Below are 22,014 nucleotides of genomic sequence, written 5' to 3' on the forward strand. Positions count from 1 at the left end.
GTACGCACTCAAGCACTCAAGCCCTGTTAAACACAAAGCAAACGCTGGGCATATGCACTACAGTTGCATGTAGCTGCGGTCTGCTATGTAGCACAGATAACGCGGCCACCGTGGGGTGCCGTGACGAGTTCACTGGCTAAGCACACTGCGGCTCACTGAGGACAACCACGTTTGGCTTGCGTTTGTGCATCGTAGGGACCAAAATCGGATGTAGTGGCATCTACATTAACATCCAAGATCAAATTTGAACTTTGCGCCACGGTGACGTTCAGGAGGCCGAGCGTTGTGGGTGCGCCCCGCTCCGCCGTAGCCTTTGCAGTGCAAGTCATTGAAGAAGGAGTGGAAGCACCAAGAAGGTCGTGTTTGATTGCCAATAACTCCGGTTCTGCTGAGCGCATTGAAATACTTTTTGCAGCAAAGTATTTTTGAAATAGCCTATTTTAAGTTCAAATGCATTTCACCTCTTCGATAAAAAGTGGTTCAGGGCTCCTACAAACTGAACTTGTGAATTAACACACGTCTACTCCTCTGTGTTCATCTTTAAGGTTTTCCAGTGTTTTAATAATTACACTAAAACAGTAAGATTTTTTATTACCACTTCAAAATGAATTTCTAATTTAAAGCGCTTGCTATAAGCAGTGCATCAATAAACTTACTAGTGACGAGTACTGCAGACTTTAGGCCGCAATGCAGTGCGGTATGAGTAAGGTCAACACAGCCAGCATACTTAGCTAATAGTAAATGAATCCATTTATGGTATTATGTAACAGCAATGGCGCCCCCACAACAATCGCCAAATAGAATGCACGTACAATCAAGTCTAAGGATGTGGATGTTGCGGCGAATAAAAGATGAATCTGGAATCTCGGCATCTTCAGCAGCCTCGGCAATGTCCTGAGGTGACAGATGGTGTGGCCACAGGCACTTGCTTCCTTCTATCCAGTCCAATGGCACCACAGCAACTGACTTGTCCTTTAAAAAGCGTACTGCTGCAAACATCTACAAACAATGGAAGACAACACGCAATCTATAGAACATACTGTGGAACAAATTTGAGGGGTTTTTACTGACTTCGAAGTTGATTACACTATCATTATGTATGACAGCCTGAAACCAAAGCATTGTCTTTAACAATGAGCAAGCTATTTTTATCATAAACAAGAGATGCACAAGAAACAAGACTTTTGTGAAAGAACCAGCCGAGACAAATTTGGTAAACGAATTGGATTGCCTACAAAAATTCAAAGAAAACTTCACATTTAAAAAGACATTCATAACCATTTCCAGAAATGTTCTAGAAGGTTATTTATTACAATTATTATTATCATTGCACTGAAAAAGCAGGGGTATGTTTTGAAGGGCGGATATTCAACTAATCTCTAACTGAAAATGACTTCAGGACTGGGTTTTCATGAGTAGACATTCACTAGACATGCTTAGGTTCTTGAGTTGTTGATGCTCTTAAATGATAGATTTAGGGCAAGGCTCCAGTAGAATGTGCCATAGTCCAGCATCAGTAGCGCACCCAGGATCTCGGCCAGGGGGGGGGGGTTGACAGTTTGCCAATACCATCTAAACAGCACTAATTTCGATTTCTTCATAGGAAATTGTCAAAGAAAGCGCTTTTTGCGAGTGTGCAGACGATAGCGCGTCTTACATCTTAGTTGCAGTACCCGAATGCGCAAGGAAAGAAAAGGGGTTAAACAAAAGGGGAGGTTAGGTCGGCCTCGGGGGGGGGTTACAACCCCCGAATCCCCCCCCGTCGGTGCGCCACTGTCCAGCATGCTCGTCTAAAGAAAACCGTGTGGACACTTATCACAAAATTATTTCATGGTTACAACACAGCACAGATTGCTAACAACAAAAAAAAGCATGACGTCTAGTACATATGAATGGCAGCCTCTCATTGCATACTAAACCCACTGTGGTCTCATGTGGCTGCCGGACTTTTATACAAGACAACAATGCACTGTAGTTACAGCTGCTGTAGCGCGACTTAACAATACCTAAAATTGCAGTATTTTGAATGCTATATAGATTGCTGCATTTTTGATGCTACAGTCATAAGTTAACACATGTTTAGTAGCTCAAAATCTTGCTTCTATGGAGAAACGACAATAGCAAACTACGTATTTTCACGGCTGACCATCTTTTTTTTATACTATCAGGCCTTGTGCACATGTAAAGGAGAAATGCTTTCATGTTCCGGGCGTGAAAACTCAAAACAGGGTGCTACCACACTCCAAGTTTCTTGCAATGCCTGATCAAAGAAAGTGTCCAGAGCCGGTGATGAAGATGACACCACAAGGACATGTAGTTACATGCAGAGCAACATTAAGAACACGCTAGCATGCTCGGCCCGAGTGGCTGCGCTTACGTGCCGTTCTCGAGAACCATTGGCACCATGGCTAGCCGGCTTGAATAAACCATGGCCGCGGCAGCTCCCCTTTCCCACTGCCTCCCACAGTTGTGGTAGGAAATGTATTCAGTGTATGCGACCTCTCATCACATCGCAAGTATTCTCGTCTCTTTCTTTTTCATAGAATATATTACCTTAACCCTTCTCACCAAAACCTTTTCACCACACCCAGTTACATATCATCTCGTATCGACCATGAACACAAAATTGAAGTGCCATCTTGTCGAACTAATTTGTACCATTCTTCCTTCTTGCCAAGAACCACCAATGAATGGAAACGCCTTCCCGCCTCTACAGTCTCCATTTGTGACGCCACTAACTTCAAGATTGCTGTTCAAAGTGCCTTCTAGTTTAATTTTTCTGTTTTTGTTCTGTACTGCAAATATTGTATATTTTCACCACTCCTTTCTGTTGTGCCTGCTAGGCCTTGAAAGTATGTATAACAAATAAATAAATAAATAAATAAATAAATAAATAAATAATAAATAAATAAATAAATAAATAAATAAATAAATAAATAAATATTCCCGGATGATATTGTCGTGGTACAACGCCAAGAGAGGACAGGGAGACGTTTTCAAGAACAGCAGGACAACCTGTTCAAGCAAAACAGAACAGACACACGTCTTCTTCGTCGTCAGCCAAAACCCACTGACCCACTAGACGGAGTCTGTTAATGCCCCCATCGTCGTTGTCGTCTGCCTAGAGCACGCACGTCATTTGTCCCTCCCTAGAAGAGCATCGTCCCGATGCTATACCAGAAATGTCACTTGCGGAAGTGAGGGTCTCTCGCATACTCATTTGCTCACATACAGCTTCATGTGTACAACATGCACAAGTTCAGGACAGTGCGGGCAGCGCCTCGTACAATTGGGACTATCGGGGACGACCTCGTAGGTGACATCACTCAGTCGCTGCAATACTTGATATGGGCCGAAGTATCGCCTTAACAGCTTTTCGGAGAGGCCTCGTTTCCGTATGGGTGTCCAAACCCACACTCTGTCGCCGACTTCATAGGTTATGGTTCTGCGGTGAGCATCATAGCGGCCTGCGTCATAGTCTTACTGCTGGCAGATCCGCATGCGCGTGAGCTACCGAGCCTCTTTGGTGCGTTGCGTAAACACATCGGCGTCCGTTTCAATGTCGTCAAATTCGTGTGGAAGCATTGCATCCAACATCGTTCATACATCCCCGCCGTGAACAAGGGTGAATGGAGTCAAGCACGTTGTCTCTTGTTTCGCCGTGTTGTACGCAAACGTGATATAAGGGAGGATGTCATCCCAATTTTTATGTTCGACATCCACATACATTGAAAGCATGTCTTCAATTGTTTTATTTAGGCGCTCTGTCAGTCCGTTGGTTTGTGGACGGTAGGCGGTTGACTTCCGATGAGCCGTTCCACTTAGCAGCAAGACGTGATCTAAAAGTGCAGCCGTGAATGCAGTTCCTCTGTCAGTGATTACGACGCTTGGCGCTCCGTGTCACAACACAACATTTTCAATAAAAAAGCGTGCCACCTCGGCTGCTGTGCCTTTCTGGATGGCCTTTGTTTCGGCGTAACGTGTCAGATAGTCAGTTGCGATGAGAACAAAGCGATTCCCCGCAGTGGAAGTAGGATGATGATGTGTGGCGTTTTATGGCGCAAGGGCCAGTTATGGCCAAAGAGCGCCATGCCATTGTTTGTGAGTGTGCAGTGGAGCGATGAATTCTGAGAAATAGATGAAGTGTGGCTGTAAAGGGGCCTAAAAAATAATCGCTGTAAAATGCGTAAAATATACATGCACTAAAATCATGGCAATGACTAATGAGGTGTACTATGAAATGGAGAATGCATTGAGAAAGAATGACACGATATTTAAAATATTGAAGATGTAGTAATTGGAAAGAAGCACTACTGCCTAAACAGAGCCCTTGAACCACAAGGGCCTGGAGGCATGTGCTTATACAAAACTACTATCACAGCAGCATCCTCTGGAGGGAGGATGCGCTATGAATTTATTGGGCTGATAACATGTAGCACAACATCGTTCAAAAAGCCGAGGATTGCTTTGGCGTTAAAAAGTGGTTCTTCACCAATAAACATCATGGGATGAAGAGGGATATGATAGCGGTATGCTACAGGAAAATATTTTCTTCTCTCCGTTTCGGCTTCCCGACACTCCAGCAGGACGTGGAGCACGGTCAGCCTCTCACCACATCTACCACAGGTTGGTGGTTCATCACCAGTGAGCAAGAAATTGTGGGTGCCGTACGTGTGTCCTATTCTGAGACGACAGAATAGGACATCAATTCGTCGTGTTTTCGTAGCTGAGGGCCAGAAACCTAACTGTGGTTTAATCATGTGAAGTTTATTATTTGTTTCAGCGTCCCACAAGTGTTGCCAGTGGCTTCGTAGCTTCTTTCGCAAGAAAGGTTTCAAGTCTGTTGCAGGAACAGCAGTTGTAGGGTTAATAGCCTGAGATGTAACTGATGTGGCCATTTGATCTGCTCGAACATTACCCTCAATGCCTCTATGACCCGGTACCCAGCATAAAATCACATGCTGGTTAGATATATACGCTTTACACAGAATGGAATAGAGCTCATTAAGTACAGGGTTTTTGTGTTTACAGAGTAATTGCAATGCTTTCACAACACTTTGCGAGTCCGTAAATATGATAGTCTTTTTGAGTTTTGATTTCATTATAAACTTTACAGCCGATAATATTGCATAGGCCTCAGCCGTAAAGATACTTGTCTCCGGGTGCAGTACACCGGTTTCCGAAAACGATGGACCGATGGCTGCATAATAAACCCCGGCATGTGACCTAGAAGCGTCCGTGTAAAACTCTGTACACGAGTACTTGGATTGAAGCTCTAGGAAATGCATTTTAATGTGCGCCTCTGGAGCGTCTTTCGTGACCTCTACGAACTGATGTGTCGCACTCTATGATCTGCCACTGCCACGGCGGTAACAATTTAGCAGGAGCCATAGGACGATGTTCAAGCACTGGAACACCCATTTGCTCACTAAGATTCCTTACACGTAAAGAGAACGGTTTCCTCGCTGCAGGTCGGTTATGGAAGAGTGCAGCGGCGGTCATATCGTTTATGGTGGAATAAGAAGGATGTTCGTTGTTTGCTTGTACTGTCAGAAAATATACGAAACTGCTATATGAGCGCTGCAGATGGAGTGACCACTGGTTCGACTCTACATAGAGACTCTGGATCGGGCTTGTTCGGAAAGCACCGGTCGCGAGGCGGATACCCAAATGGTGAATGGGGTCTAGTATTTTTAATGCACTTGGCGTTGCGGAGTTATAAACTATAGCTGCGTAATCAAGGCGCGAGCGGACAAGTCTGTTGTACAAGTTTAGGAGGCATTTTCGATCACTACCCCATGTTGTGTGCGAGAGAATTTTTAAAAGGTTCATAGTCTTCAGACACTTTGTCTTCAGATATTTAAGATGGGGGATGAAGGTAAGCTTAGAGTCCAGAATTATGCCCAGGAATTTATGTTCACTGCTCATGGATAGTTGCTCTCGATTGATCGTGAGATTTGGTACCGGTGTCACGCCTCTTTTGTTTGAGAAGAGTATGCATGTACTTTTCTGTGTATTTATTTTGAACCCATTTACATCCGCCCATTTAGACAATTTGTTTAATCCAAGCTGCACCTGTCGTTCACAGATAGCGATGTTACATGATTTGAAACCTATCTGTACATCATCGACGTACACAGAATAAAACATGCTGCGTGGAATCACTGTATGCAGGGAGTTCATTTTTACAATGAAGAGTGTGCAACTAAGTACACCCCCTTGCGGCACGCCAGCCTCCTGGGTGAATGTTCTAGATAAAGCATTGCCCACTCTTACGCGAAACGTGCGGTTAGACAAGTAGCTTTCGACTGTATTTAACATATTTCCGCGGACCCCCATCGCAGAAAGATCTCGCAGAATTCCGAAGCGCCATGTCGTGTCGTACGCTTTCTCTAAATCTATAAATACAGAAAGTAAAAACTGTTTATGAATAAATGCATCTCTGATGTTTGCCTCGATGCGAACAAGGTGGTCTATTGTCGACCTACCTTCTCGGAAGCCACACTGGAAGGGGTCTAGTATTTTGTTATTTTCTAGGAAACTGATTAAACGCCGGTTTATCATTTTTTCATACAGCTTGCACAGGCAGCTCGTTAGTGCTATTGGCCTGTAGCTGCTGGCTAAGGACGGGTCTTTGCCTTGTTTAAGTATAGGGATGACTATGGCTTCTTTCCATGAGGACGGGATACACCCAGCCGCCCACATGGCATTAAACAGAGATAAGAGTGTTTTCAGTGTTTCAGGGTGTAGGTATCTAACCATTTCATACATGATACGATCACCACCTGGCGCCGAGTTGTTACAACAAGCGAGAGATGCTTTAAGTTCGGCTAAGTTAAATGGTTGATTGTAAGCCTCACTCGAAAAACCTTTGCGGTTAAGAGGCTGCCGCTCTTCGCGTTCTTTGAACTTCAGGAAAGTGTCTGTATAATGCGATTCACTTGATACATATTGAAAGTGTTCACCTAGACAATCCGCCTGATCTTCCAGGCTATCACCTTGGCTACTTACTAAGGGTAGAGGATGTGACTCCCGGCCTATTAGTTTATTTACCCTATTCCAGACTTTTGTTTCGTCGGTGTATGAATTTATACTGGCAATGTACCTTTCCCAACTCTCTCTCTTTGCACGTCGACGCGTTCTTCTGCCCTGTGACTTTGCTTGTTTAAAATTTATCAGGTTTTCGGCTGTTGGGGAGTTGCGAAACAATCCCCAGGCTTTGTTTTGCTTTTTACGTGCTTTCTGGCATTCATCATTCCACCAAGGCAGGCGACGTTTATTAGCTAGTCCCTTAGTTTGTTGTATGCACCTTTCAGCAGCGTCAATGATAAAACCTGTTATATACGCCACAGCATCGTCTATGTTAAAAGAGGCAATGTCATCACTGCTTAAATATGTTATTTGTCGGAAAAGTTCCCAGTTAGCCGAGTCAACCTTCCATCGCGGAACGTGTGGCGAGCATCTATCATGTTCTGTTAAGCCTAGCATAATTGGGAAGTGGTCGCTCCCAAAGGGGTTCTTTAGAACAGACCACTCCAGGTATGGCATTAGTGTACTCGATGCTATACTTAAGTCAATGGATGAATATGTGTTATGTGTAATGCTGTAATACGTAGGCTCTTTCTTGTTAAGTAATGATGCGCCTGAAGAAAACAGAAAATTTTCAATCAGGCGACCTCTCGCATCGCAACGTGAGTCTTCCCACAAAGTGTTATGTGCGTTGAAATCTCCGACAACTATGTATGGCTCCGGAAGTTCATTTATGTAGTTTTGAAATTCAGTTTTATGTAGTTGATAATTGGGAGGGATGTATATAGAGCTGATAGTGATCAGCTTGTCAAACAACACCCCTCGGACAGCAACTGCCTCTAGGGGCGTACGAAGCTTTAATTCCCGACAGGCAATACCTCTATCGACTACAATAGCCACACCACCGGAAGACACGACTGTGTCATCGCGGTCTTTACGAAAAATGGCGTATTGCCGGAGAAAGTTTGATTGTGTAGGTTTAAGGTGTGTCTCTTGAACACACAGCACCTTAGGATTAAACCTGTGTAGGATTTCTTTGACGTCATCGAGGTTGTGTAGGAGTCCTCTGACGTTCCATTGTATTATTTGTGTATTCATGTTGGAAGTGTTTTTTTGTGCTGTGTGTTTAAAGAAGAGACTAACTTAAAGAGCCCTTGTCAGGCCCTGTGATGCGGGCTTTTTCTTTTTTGGAGCGGTCGAGAGATTCTCGCCGCTCCTTTGGCGCTGGCTGCGCCGTCTGGCTGGAAGATGTGTCCATTGGCTCTTGCGGAGCGCTGGACACCCGCTCTTGAGAGCGGTTTGTTCGCGGTGAAGGCCTCGTCTCGAGGGACAGGGCCTTGGAGGCCACTAGCCCGGAGGTTGATGGCCCCTTCTGCTGGGGTGGCGGGATGGCGTCGCTGGCAGCTCACTGTGTGTGAGCCGGACAGCCGCCGGAAGCCGCTGTGGCGCTGCCGCCTGACGCGCCACTTCGGCAAAGCTGGTTTTCGGCAGGTGCAATACCCGCCTGCGTGCCTCCTTGAAAGTTATGTTTTCTTTTACCTTAATTGTCACTATTTCCTTTTCTTTTTTCCAGGATGGGCACGACCGCGAGTACGCGGCGTGCTCTCCATCACAGTTCACACAGTGAAGGGTGTTTTCACATGACTCGGCGAGGTGTTCAGTAGCACTGCATTTTGCACAAGTTTGCCGACCTCGGCAGTTCTGTGAGCTATGCCCGAATCGCTGGCACTTGAAGCATCGCAGAGGGTTCGGTATGTACGGTTTGACCCGGAGCTTGACATATCCTGCCTCGATTGTCTCGGGGAGGACGCTTGAGCCGAAGGTGACAATAAGGTGCTTTGTTTGAATTTCTTTCCCATCGCGTCTTATCGTAATCCGTTTCACATTGATCACATTTTGCTCTTTCCATCCTTCTAAAAGTTCGGCCTCAGTTAGCTCCATCATGTCTTCATCTGAAATAACGCCGCGGATAGTGTTCATAGTTTGGTGTGGGGTCACGGTCACTGGAATGTTCCCAAAAGAGACAAGGTTCTGTAGCTTTTCATATTGCTTCTTATCATGCACTTCCAAAAGGAGGTCACCACTAGCTAGCTTCGTGGCCTTGTAACCGGGGCCTATAGAATCGCACAGACATTTCGCTACAAGGAAAGGTGAGATGACTCTGACGTTCTTTTCTGGTTTTTCAGAATGTATCACATGATACTTTGGAAAGTTTTCACGTTGAAGGCCATAAAACTGGAATACTTCGGTGCGCCCTCGCTTATGAGGGCGATCAGGGAGTTTGGGGAAACAATTCTCCATAGAAAGTAGTCAGTTTTCGGCAGCAACGCCAGTCACCCACCGTGGAGCCCAACAAGGGGACGCCGCAGGTCTTATATATAAAAACCAGCGGTCGCCCACTGTACGTTGCCGCTATAACCAAATATGTACAGCCAAGGTTGGTTGTACCACACAAGGTTAACCCTCGCTGCCAAGAATACCGGAAGTAAAAGAAGTGAGGAGGTGACAGGAAAGATTGAAAGTGAGAGGGAAAGACGAAGATTGCAGAGAGAGAGAAAGACAGGAAAAGGCAACTACCGATTTCCCCAGGGTGGGTCAGTCCGGGGGTGCCGTCTACGTGAAGCAGAGGCCAAAGAGGTGTGTTGCCTCCGCCGGGGGGCCGTAAAGGTCCAAGCACCCGGCATCGGCTCAACCCCCAGGATCCCCCTTTCCCCGGACACGGCTAAGCCACGTACGGTTAAACGCGGGAGGGGCCAACCCTCATGTGCTCGGGTCCGTGGTGTCGCAACACACCAAACGCCTGCTGACGCAGACGCCCCTGCGGGGGCAGTGGAAGTAGGAAGTGGGCCCAAGATATCCATTCCAATTTGATCAAATAGTGTTCGAGGAACCTGGACAGGTTGCAGGAGGCCAGCTGGTTTTGTCGGAGGTGACTTGCGCCTCTGGCAGTCAAGACAAGTGCGAACGTGATGTTTCACGGCCGTGGTAAGCCTCGGCCAGTAGTAGCTTTGCCGCACTCTGCCCAATGTTCGCGTGTAGCCTAGGTGACCAGAAGTCACCTCGTTGTGACAGGCTTGAAGTACTTCCGAACGAAGAGCTGCAGGAATGACGAGCAGGTAGGGGGACCTGGTAGAAGAAAAGTTTCTTTTGTAAAGGACTTTGGCCCGTAAACAAAACGACGACAGTCCTCTTGTGAAAACTCTACGTGCATTCGCAGACCTTCCCTCTAAGTAGTTGATGAGTGCAAGCAACTCAGGGTCGTCCCGTTGTTGTTGAGCGATGGTGGCTGCGTCCAGTACACAAAGAAATGCTGTTATCTTCTTCTTCGAGTGGAGAAGCCGATTCTATCGGTGATCGAGACAGGCAGTCAGCATCCACATGTCGCTCCCCCAACTTGTACATGACTGTCATGTCAAACTCTTGCAGTCGACTGCTTTGCGTCGACTTCAAGTGTCGGTCTGACGCCTCTAACAAAGCACCGAATCATTACAGAGGATACGGCGAGACCAATTCACCAAAATCCTTACCGTGTGGCTCCCAGAGAACGTGAAGCCATACAACAACAGGTGACAAAAATGCTTGAAGACGACTTGCAAGACGTTAAATGCACCTTGCTCTTCATCACCCCATACAAATGGAGCATCGTCTCTCGTGAGGCAAGTTAACGGCAACGCAATGCGAGCAAAGTCTCCAATAAACCGCCGGTAATAGGCGCAGAGGCCGAGGAACTGCCGGACAGCCTTTTTGTCGGATGGTACGGGAAACTGTGCGACAGCGGTAATTTTGCAGGATCCGGGAGGACACCAGCGTGGCTGATGACGTGACCAAGAAACTGTAGTACAGCAAAGCCAAAGTGCACTTCTCCGGCTTCGGGGTGAGGCCGGTGGATCTTATGTTCTGCAGAACTGCTTCAAGCCGTTTGAGGTGTTCTTCAAATGTTGCGGAAAACACGATGACGTCGTCGAGGTACACTAAGCAGGTTTTCCACTTCAGACCGGAAAGCACAGTATCCATGAGGCGTTGGAACGTAGCAGGGGCAGAGCACAAGCCGAAAGGCAAAACCTTAAATTCGTATAGGCTGTTTGGCGTCACAAAAGCAGGTTTTTCACGGTCTCTCGGGTCTACCTCAATTTGCCAACATCCGCTCTTTAAGTCCATTGAAGAGCATTGAAGAGAAGTAACGTGCGTGTCGAAGCCTGTCGAGGGAATCGTCGATACGGGAAAGCAGGTACACGTCTTTCTTCATCACCTGATTTAGTTTTCGGGAGTCTACACAGAAACGCAAGCTGCCGTCTTTTTTCTCGGCTAGAACTACAGGGGATGCCCAGGGACTTGTTGATGGTTGGATCACGTCGTCTTCAAGCATTTTTGTCACCTGTTGTTGTATGGCTTCACGTTCTCTGGGAGCCACACGATAAGGATTTTGGTGAATTGGTCTCGCCGTATCCTCTGTAATGATTCGGTGCTTTGTTAGAGGCGTCAGACCGACACTTGAAGTCGACGCAAAGCAGTCGACCAACTGGGCCAATAGCGCAAGAAGCTGTTCTTGTTTGTGCTGTGGCAAAACATTGCTGACATCAAGTACAGGAGCTGGGTCTTGTGTAGGCGCTTCTTTGAGCAGTGAACAGCAGCCACGAACATCCGCAACACCATCAAAATAAGCCACAGCCGTGCCTTTTGGAAGGTGCCGTCTCTCTGTGCTAAAATTTGTTAGCAATAGGTTCTTGCGCCCGTCGGTGACATTTACAATTCCTAGTAAGCAACAGAATGGTTATTTGGTCGGCAACTCCTTCGCAATGAAATGGTACATCACAGGCCACCGAAACAAGAGTACATGACCAAGGTGCGATTACGACATCATCTTCTGTTAGACGAAAGGAATTGTGTTGCGGCGATAAGCAATGGACTAAACCAGGGCTCTTATAAAACGTCAACATGCGGTCTGGAATGTTAACTACGGTGCCATATTTCCTTAGGAAATCCATTCCAATAATCAAATCTTTACAGCACGCAGGAAGAACGATGAAAGCGGCCACGAAAGAAGAATCTCCAATATTAATTCTTGCAGTACATCTTCCAGTAGGAATCAGTAATTGGCCACCTGCCGTCCTTATGTGAGGTCCCGTCCATGGCGTCTTTACTTTCCTCAGGTGGAGGGCGAGTTCCTGACTTATTATAGAGAAGTCAGCACCAGTGTCGACTAACGCTGTCACTGGCTGCCCATCCACAAAAACATCAAGGTCGGCGCTCACAATTTCTTCAGGGTCGGCGGTTATCGGCGTCTCGGGGTTGTGTAGCGGGCGAGTTGGGGGCTTTTTATTCTCATGCGGCGGGTCTGCAACCTTACCCCCAGAGGTTGCCACCTTCAGTTTTCCCGGCGGGGGCTGGGCGACCTTCGGCCTTGAAAGTTAGCAAAAGTAAGTCCAGCAGGCATCTGGCGTGGAGGAGTTGGAGAGCGCGACCGATGGCTGAAATTAGTCCGATCATTGGGCACGGATTCGTCATTCGGGTGTGCTATGGAAGGTCCCTGAAAAGCAGCATCCTCGCGGCATAGCAAGGAGTCGCCATCTGCACGTCGACCATCAGACCATGGACAAAGAAGTCGAAATGATGTGTTGCGATGCCAGCAATGGTGTGAAATATGGCCGGCACCCCCGCAGTTAAAACAGAGAGGGCAGTTATCGGCAGTGCGCCACACGTCGGATCTCTGAAATTGTGGCCGTCTCGTAGGGTCGTTTTGCGGCGTGGTCCAAGGTGCGGCGAATGACGGCTGGTGGTATGACTGCATCGGCATCACGGGTGCGCGCCTCAATGCCTCCTCTTGCGGCGGCGACCAAAGAGCGGCTCTCGGGAGCTGGTTGTACGGGGGTGTGGGTGTAATGGGTGGGGAACATTGGACAGCGTCGGCATAACTCATGGGACGCTGGTGGTCGGGAAGATCAGCTGCCGGTAACGCCTGCCTGATTTCGTCGCGTACCACTTCGGCGATTGACACGACAGGGCTATCCAGTGTCGGTGTCAGAATCCGGTGAACTTCTTCTCTGACAATCTCTCTGATTAATTCACGCAAGGGGCTCTGATACTTTGAAGTCAATGCGGCGGCATTGATTGCGGTGCTGGTGGACAGTTGATCGTACTGCCTGTATCGTTGATGAAGGGCCCGTTCACTAGCCATAGCCTCTTTGATAAAATCAGCGACGGTGACTGGTGGATTCCGCACAAACCCCGCGAACAACTGCTATTTTACACCTTGCATGAGGTAGCGTAACTTCCTATCCTCGGTCATGTTCGAGTCGGCTCTACGAAAGAGACAGGCCATGCCTTCGGCGAACATTGTGACTGACTCATTGGGTTGTTGCACCCGTAGCTCCATCAATTGCTGGGCGCGGTCGCGTCGGTCGGCACTTGCAAACGTATCGGTGATTTTCTACCGAAAGTCATGCCACGTCGATAGGCTAGCTTCACGGTTCTCGTACCAAGTACGGCTACTGTCGTCAAGTGCGAAATAGACGTCGGAGAGCTTTTGCTGCTCAGTCCACTGGTTAATCTGGGCAACGCGCTCGTACTTGTCAAGCCAGTCTTCAAAGTCTTCGAAGGCTGCACCGCGATAGCGATCGGGAACCAGCGGATGAAGAACAGTTACCTGTTGTTGACTGGGAGACCGGCTGCATTGGGGTGCTTGCGGTGGGCTGGTTTCGGCCATTGCCAGATGTGTGGAGTTCCTGGAAAGATGTGGTTGAAGAGGGGGAACTCCGAGGCAAGGCCTAGCAGTCGACGACTGAAGCGATGCATGGAGGTCGTAATTGGTGACAATGCGTCCGGGCTAGATGAACGACTCCCAGAAGGAGTCCGGAGCATCAGGCGTGGTCAATATACCCCACACCTCCACCACTGTCGCGGTACAATGCGAAGAGAGGACAGGGAGACGTTCTTCAAGAACAGCAGGACAACCTGTTCAAGCAAAACAGAACAGAGACACGTCTTCTTCGTTGTCAGCCAAAACCCACTGACCCACTAGACGGAGTCCGTTAATGCCCCCATCGTCGTTGTCGTCTGCCTAGAGCACACGCGTCAATATTGATGACCATCTTCAACATGTGGTCACTGAAAGCTGAATCTTCGCACCACGTACGCAAGTCCTCACTGATAACAGCAGAAAGTACGAGCATTTAGGGAAAAAATATTTTATCATCTCAATATATTGTTTCCCCCTACTTAACCCACCACGTAGCTTTGAATGAACACTTGGGTGAAGGTTGCAGCAGGAGCAGATTATCCGGGAAGACAAAATACAGCTGACAGTGACTCATGTGGACTATACACAGGATGCAGCTTACAGTCTGAAAAACGCAGTATCTGTGGCAGCAAATCTCCACTAAAACACAGAAAAAATATAACAATAATAGAATCAGTGCACTACTGCAAGATGGCATAAGACGATGCTAGCTTCTGCGATACTGTAACTATACTTGCCGACAACTTGCTGTAGCAGTGAAGGGAAAGCTACGGGGACGTAACTTCTGCACATGTGTGACTGTGCCAAGTAGTCCGGTTGAGTCCGACAGCATTTTGGGTTGCTTGGGAAAGATACTGAATCAGAGTAGCTTGCACGTGTGATGATTTTGCATATGCCCAATTGTGGAAGAGAAAAACCAGAAAAATGTGGTGTACTGGGTGCGCAGTATTTGAGGACACAATGATAACTTCCCAAATAGCAACAATATTTGAAACAAAAATCAATATATTCGTTCAAAGCTTTCTGCATTGTTTATTTTACATGCTTTCTAAGGATGCTGTATAAACGCTTTTGAGGCTCAATTACTGACAGAATTCTGTTTCGTTAACAGCTGCATGTTTGGATTTGATAGTACATGTTGATGTTGGGTACTGCTTCCACAGTGGAAGCCTTTCGAGCGTTTTTAGGATCCTGTGGGAGTTTGTTTATATTCAGAATAAGGACGTACATTGAGGGCGATGTGGCCACAGAAATTCACTGCCACCCACTCTCGGGTGGAGTAGGCCATGTGGGAGCAAGCAAATCAGTTAAATAAGAGTGGCACCTGGTGACGTCGTGCAGAGAAAGCCTGGCTGTTGACCGTGCCACTTCGAGCTGCTCATCAATTACTTTATATGGCTTATCAGGGTTCTCGCTCATCACGGCCTCCACCTGCTGAAGAAACAGCCACCTGAATGGCGTCTGACCACGGGCAGAGCTTAATTTCTCACCTCTTTCTCTTTTTTTGGGGGGTGATAATTAGCCATAAACTGTTGTTTTACCCCAAGCAGAAAGGATGGAGGCATTCACGAAGGTGGCAATCTTCAAGTCGCTGTGATCAGCATGTAAGGCAACTAGGACAGCATACGGATTCATCTCGTGTGTCCAACTGGAAGCTAATACCTGATAGTAAATGTGCTAGATTGGTGATAGAGGGGTTGTGGAAGACAAAGTCAAGCATCTAGGCAGATAAAATGAGAATGCCAGTGTCTGTGGCAATCCAAAGCAGTGCGCTCAATTACCTCATGCACCAGGTATTTTGTCTCCTTTTGCTGTTGTAAATAACATGTTTATGTTTCTCTGCCCCAGGTTAAACTAACGGGAGTGAGAATGTGGGACATTTTCCAGGAACTCTCTTATTTGTGTGCACTTTGCCTCCGCAACTTTTCCTCCACTTCCACAGAAAGTTGTCCGCAAGCACACTCGGAGACAACTTTTTGTGGCAAAGTCTTACCATGGAACTTGAGAAAACCGGCGAGAAAATTAAGACGCAAATAGTATTACAACTACCATTACACAAACGCTATTACAACAAAATTAGACGCCAAAGGCCAGGCAGTATGAACTATCTGTCCCAGCCAAGCAGCACTTTTACCATGGAAACCTAGCCAGATTCATGAGCTTTGCTGCAAAGCATGAAAGAGCTATAACCTGTGCCTTGTACAGTGCTCAGCAATTGAAATTTAGCACGTGGCTGCCGGCGCCGTTTCCACCACCGGTGGGGGCTGGCCACGAGCTATTGCATATTTGTACTATCACATGAAAGTGAGAGCCTTTGTGATGCATTGTGACTGCATTCAGCCCCTCAGTGATCACGGAGCGCTCATCGGTGCCACAAAAAAGTGCCAGCTGCCATGCAGTTTGAGTAACATGCTTCAATCGCTGAGCACTGTACATGCAATAAAGAGCACAGGTGACATGCCTAAATTTTATGACATGTGAAATTCAGAAAACTACAAGCCCACGGCAAGCCAGAAAAAAATTGAGTGCCGCTATTTCAATGTGAACTCCAACAGGCAGCTTACGGGCTGAGCACGTCTCTTCGAGGCTGCCACCTGGACTAGTTGTGGTTGCAGGATTTCTTTGGGCGTCATTCCTGGCTCTGTTTTGATGTTCTCCACTTCCACCACTGGTGTATCACCTGACACAGGCTGTCCCAAGAGACTCACTGCCCCTGAAATTTTTCATACAACTAGGTAAGGCTGTGAGATGGGCACTGGTATGTGACCGTGATCTACAACTGCTTACCATCGATTACGAATGGGAGGGATGATAGTGGCTGAGCAGCTTCCAAACTCATCTGAGCAGGTTCCAACTGACTACAGTCCATGTCATCTAGGTCAATCAGAATGGAATTCAAGCTTATTAGTTTCATAACAGAAAACGACATGCAAATGTATGCACAAAAGGAGGTCCAAGAGCACACAGATGTAGGGGGTTCCCTGTCAAAAGCAACAAGCCTAATTGAGAGAGTCAACAAACAAATGTGCCTCAAGTTCCATGAACAACATACAGAACAAGGTGGTCAGTACACTTTGCATCTACAAAGGCAACAGGAATGTATGATCAAAAGGAAATGGCTGCAACATGTGCCTACTCGTCCGCCAAGACGGTTTCAAGAAGGTGTCCTTTTATGGCACTCAGTGGCAGTGGTGCCAACTTGACAGTTTTCCCACTAAATCCCCCCCCCCCTTTTCTTTTGCAGAGTTTAAAGCGAATGTTCTTTTGTGGGCAGTGAGTGTCCTGGCTGTCTGTAGGTCATATTAGTTTCTCTTTTGGCAGTAAACAATTCTTTATACTTACTGATGCTTTAGATGTCGTAAACATGCTGTTTTACCTATGCCCTTCTTTAAGGTAATTGTCATTGTAGCCAATAAATGATAATTTATTCGTCACATTGCTTCCTCTACATGTCGACACATTACAAAAGAAGCACACCAGCTATCTTTGCAGTTTATAGGGTTTAGGTGAGGAGCATGGGCCCTTGCTGCTATTTTCAATGGCACACCCTGAGCAATACAGTATAACGGCAGCACAAATGGGGCGGTGACACAGAGAAGAGAGACATACAGGACAAGTGCTTTGCCTGTGTGTTTCTATTCTCTGTGTTGTCGTTCCCATTTGCACTGACGTTAAGATAAACATCGACCAACACGCCCAGTTTTACATCCTACCCTAAGCAAGTCTCAAATGGAAGATTCAAATGAAATACACACATAATTCAGAAAAATGATGGCTGCAACAACACACACTAGAAACTGGTTCCTGGAAGCTCCAAGTGAAATGAGATGAGCCAAGTCATGCATTTTCGAACAGATCATATTGAAAAGCAAAGGATAACATGTTTACGCAGCCAGTAGTGACATGAAAAAGCACACTTACTAACATTAACGTTTCATTAGATGATACCTGCACAGCTACCATGTTACGTGGCAAAGTCACACACATGAGACTATATATACAGCATATTTACACTTAAATAAGCACTGGCCAGAAAACAGAGGACAGCTTGCATTAGGCTCAAGTACAGTACTTAGTTTTCTTGAAGCTATAGAACATATAAGACTACGCCATGAAATGTTCCTAGCCAAATTTGCCATGTGTACTGCTTATTGTTTTCTGATGAGAATACTGTTAGCTTTTGAACATCAATCCTTCAGTTGCATGCTATACAGGAGCAATATGAGTTTGAATGCAGATGTCTTTTTTTTCATATTATTTTGGGAGCCTCGAACTGTGAGCTTTAGCAGTTTTCACAGACTCAACTTGCACATCTTCAAATCTTCTGTTGGCACGACCGATTATTTAGACAGCCTTGGACCCAAAGCCACAAACAAGGCTAGTTAGCAAATGCGAAATGTGCTCTCCAATAGTTGACAGGGGCTTTTATACAAATAAAGCAGCAGTGCAAATGAACACATTCATACAACATACCGATGCTCTTTTGGTCATGTATGTAAAAGCCAGAGTAAAGTTTTTTTGGGAATGTGGAATAGGCACAGTTTTTTAAACTCCAACATCGGATAGCCATTTGTTCTGTCTACATATGGTACTTCAGATGCAATCAGTGCTCCTGAACACACCTCAGTCTGCTAAAATGTTCCATCTTGTTAAACAGCGTGAAGCGAGACAAAGGACAGCAAAAAAAGAGTGCTACCCATGCTCTACTGAGTGGTAGTACTAAAACTAAAGACCCATACCCATACCTTACTGCTAAAATGTTGACAGCTAGGCTTGATCACAGGAGAATGTGTCTGCTTACATGTAACCACAAACAACAAGTCTGTGCTATAATCATTGTAGTGGGTCGTGAAATGCTTCCGAAAGATTTCAAAACGGTGTACTTGTGTTGTCACAGGTAGTTAGGCATGGGAATGAAAGCCAAACTGCATAGCTGTATGACCAAGCATTGCTTTTACTGACAGGCTAGTATGGTATGCAAGATCATCACAGTGGCTCACAATGCAGATTCTAAGCTTGCGTCATAAAAACCTTACCAAGCAAACTAATAGATACATACAAGGCATCACTAGTGTTGCCTCGACATCCAACTTAAGACTGAACATTTTATGCCAAAACAGGACATCCCTTTCACGTCCGAGGACTGCCGACTAGCAGACATCCTGGTCGATCACAATTCTGGATAAATATCTGAGCAGTGCCCACAAATGGCAGTTTAAGTGTTAATCAAGGTGTACGGGCATCAGAAACGCACAAGAACCTTTTCAGCACATCATCATCAGCCTATATATATGTCCACTGCAAGACAAATCAGCACACAATTGCATATATTACGTGGGAATAAGTGCATGACGGGAGCATAGTTCTATGACAGAATTTGGCGCAAACAATCAGTTTCTGCAACCTACTAATGTTGCATGGACAACTATAGCAGCAAGGAGCAGGCTGCAATACAGTGCGTGAAAGAAGTGGCAGAATAATTCAGGTTTCAGAAAAGCTCAGGTAATAAAGTCAATCACAGTAATACCTCCAATGACATAAACCACATTCACTGTTCAATGTTCTAAGCATATTTCACTATCATTTTTACTCGCTGGGCAAGGGAAAAAAATAAATATGCATCCAAAATATTTATTTTATATAAAAGTTAGATATTATACGATACAAGCTTACTGTACTGCTGTTAAGCAGCTGTGCAGACGTGTGAACATTGAGCTAAATGCTATACTATAGGTTTGTTTGATTTAGAAAAGGTGCCCAGCACCACAAATGAAAAGGTGCAGGTGGTGCCACTTGTGGTGCACCGGGCTGCACCTACTCACTGCAAGGTTCATGGGTGCACTGCACTGCAGCAGCACCTCGCCTTGCACCCCATGCAATTGAGCATGGGCGTGCAGCGTACACGGTTGTACCCCAGTGAATTGAAGGCTTGGTGCAGTGCACCATTAATAGGTGCAGAGAAACTTGGCTGAATCGAATGAACCTTATAATAAGTGCATTTATCTTGTGCAAATGTGCTTTTTTATTTCATATACCTGGACACTCAAAATAAAATCTTTGTTGAGCTACTTTTAGACATATAAAACACATCCATTGGAATTACTGTTCAATGCCTGGCAATGCGACTTGAATCTCGTAAGACCGTTGAATACTCCAGTAAACAAAAAAGAGGCACACAGCTTTTTGATTGCTAAAACACTGAACCATTTGAAATGCTGCCCTTTGTGCAAATAGTGCATCTAAGAAATTGTGGTAGAGCAGCATGCATAATAAACGGTATTGTGAATTATGTGAAAGTGGGCATGCATGAACACATAGCATGAACGAAAAATAAACCTTTGTTGGTTGCACACAGACCCTATGCAAGCCTATTTCTTACATAATTGTGCAGTGCATTTCAAAACTAGTTAGGGACCGTTCCTTCTAAAGTTGTCAGTTGTCTAAACTATGCAAACACGTACGTTCTAGTGTTTCCAGTGCGTACGACAGGAGCTTAACGCACGCATATATTAACCAGCTTAGAACATTGAAAAGCGACAATCTCCTGGAATAAACACAGTATACGCAAAGGGCAACTCACCAATACGACTGTGAGAAACTGGCGGGTGGCCGCAGTAGCAGCACCAACCGCACTGGAGCGTCGCATTTTGCGAAGTGCACACCTCGGAGGACGGTGAGCGAGCGTAGCCGTCGCATTCGCAATTACTGACGGAACACTGTCCCCGCGCAACGCCACGGAAGTCGACGTTTGTGAACATTGTTACGGCGGCCGCGAGCGCTAACCACACCGTCACTGCTAGCGGCTGAGAACTCTGGTGCACGCAGTCTTCGTGCACGTAACCACACGCGAAACTGGGTAACCACACCAGTGTCAACGGAAGAACAACAGTGTCGACGGAAGAATATCCACTCGAGGTAGTTTTTACACCGCTGTCCAACAACTTAATTACGAAAAACAACGCAAAGCGCGTCTTACAAGACGTCCTCACGACGTAGCTACACGCGCGCGATCGAACGACATGTGTTCTGCACCAGTGTTACCAACTTTTGTGCTATGCCTCTCCACATTTTGCACACACCCGAGAAAAAAAGACAACGGCGCAACAAGAATTGTCTCTCGTTGTCTATGCTCGCTATTGCAACCACGCTCGTACCCCCACGAAACGCGATAACGATGCAGAGCTAGAAAGTGATTGTTGTGAAAGTGCAGCGTGGGGAGAACAGTCGTCTAGAAGTCATCTTAGTTAGGGCACTATTTAGACGTCGCACTTCAGCTTCGTGACGTCCTGTGGATGCCTTGGTTTCTCGTTTTTTTTCTTTACTAATACTTCCATTTACTTGAGTCTCGCACTTTACGTGCAGTTGCAGACTTCATGAGTTGTTGCCGTTATGTGATTTCCGCCGTCTTGTGAATTGGCAGAGTGGTAGACAGCAGGCGCGCGTTTTGAAAATATCGTTGGAGCAAAGGCTGATAGTACCCTGCGCCTTGCAGCCATAATGCTGCTCTATATACATGCACAAGTCTACTTCATTTTGCATAGGCGCGGTATGAGCGAGCGTGCGAATATCAGGTAACACTCATTATATATTTACAGGAGTACTGACATTACATTTCCAACTTCTCACTGATCTTGTGTTAAATGAAAGTAACGGACACCAACCCATGAGAAAATTTTGGCAAGCCTCAGAGCATCACAAATAATTTATTGTAATTAATAGCTCTTTACGAATCAGTTTCGCTTTCATTTTCCCAGGAGCTGTATGTTTCGTGACGTCATGGTGCAGGAGTGGGTCACGTGGGAGCAGGAAATGTTTTTTTTTTTTTTTTTCTTTCCGGCTGGCTCAGTCGTCTGCAACGCGCGGACTCGGCGCAGTCCGACGTTTCGCTGCGCGACACTTTTTAAATTGCCGCAAAAATGCGTCCCCTGTCGTGAAATAAACTTCTACAGACGACTAACTTGTACCCTATTTCTCTAGTACGCCGACACTGTATATAGGACAGAGAATATAAACATTCGCCAACGGCGCGGGAGTTATTCGAACCGGGCTGCCTTTCGTGACCAACTCTTTCAACCTCACACTGGTGTCATGCTTAAAAAAAAAAAGGAAAAGGAAAAAGAAAATTACCTTGGTATATACACTTGAAATTGGTAGTATGTCCCGGTGCCTTCTTTACTCAATCACACTGCACGAGGTGACACCGGCAATTACTGCAAACATAATTGAAACCGCCTTCTTATGTATCACGG

The 22,014-nt window shown here is 46.2% G+C and overlaps 2 protein-coding genes across 3 annotated transcripts in view; both read right to left on the reverse strand.

Moving 5' to 3' along the window:
* The window catches only part of LOC119465244 (uncharacterized), a 45,037-nt gene extending 24,521 nt beyond the window's left edge, over positions 1 to 20,516 (reverse strand). The window contains exons 1-4 of the mRNA XM_049656420.1: positions 20,346 to 20,516; positions 16,553 to 16,639; positions 16,330 to 16,478; positions 813 to 999 (exon numbers count right to left, since the gene is read on the reverse strand). Of these exons, the coding sequence (XP_049512377.1) occupies positions 813 to 999; positions 16,330 to 16,478; positions 16,553 to 16,634 (418 nt within the window). The 5' untranslated portion in view covers positions 16,635 to 16,639; positions 20,346 to 20,516. The remainder of the gene's footprint in view (positions 1 to 812; positions 1,000 to 16,329; positions 16,479 to 16,552; positions 16,640 to 20,345) is intronic.
* The window catches only part of LOC119463590 (uncharacterized), a 112,872-nt gene that overhangs the window by 31,763 nt on the left and 59,095 nt on the right, over positions 1 to 22,014 (reverse strand). The window lies entirely within an intron of this gene.

Source organism: Dermacentor silvarum, chromosome 9 (genome assembly GCF_013339745.2).
Source record: "Dermacentor silvarum isolate Dsil-2018 chromosome 9, BIME_Dsil_1.4, whole genome shotgun sequence".
Classification (NCBI taxonomy): domain Eukaryota; kingdom Metazoa; phylum Arthropoda; class Arachnida; order Ixodida; family Ixodidae; genus Dermacentor; species Dermacentor silvarum.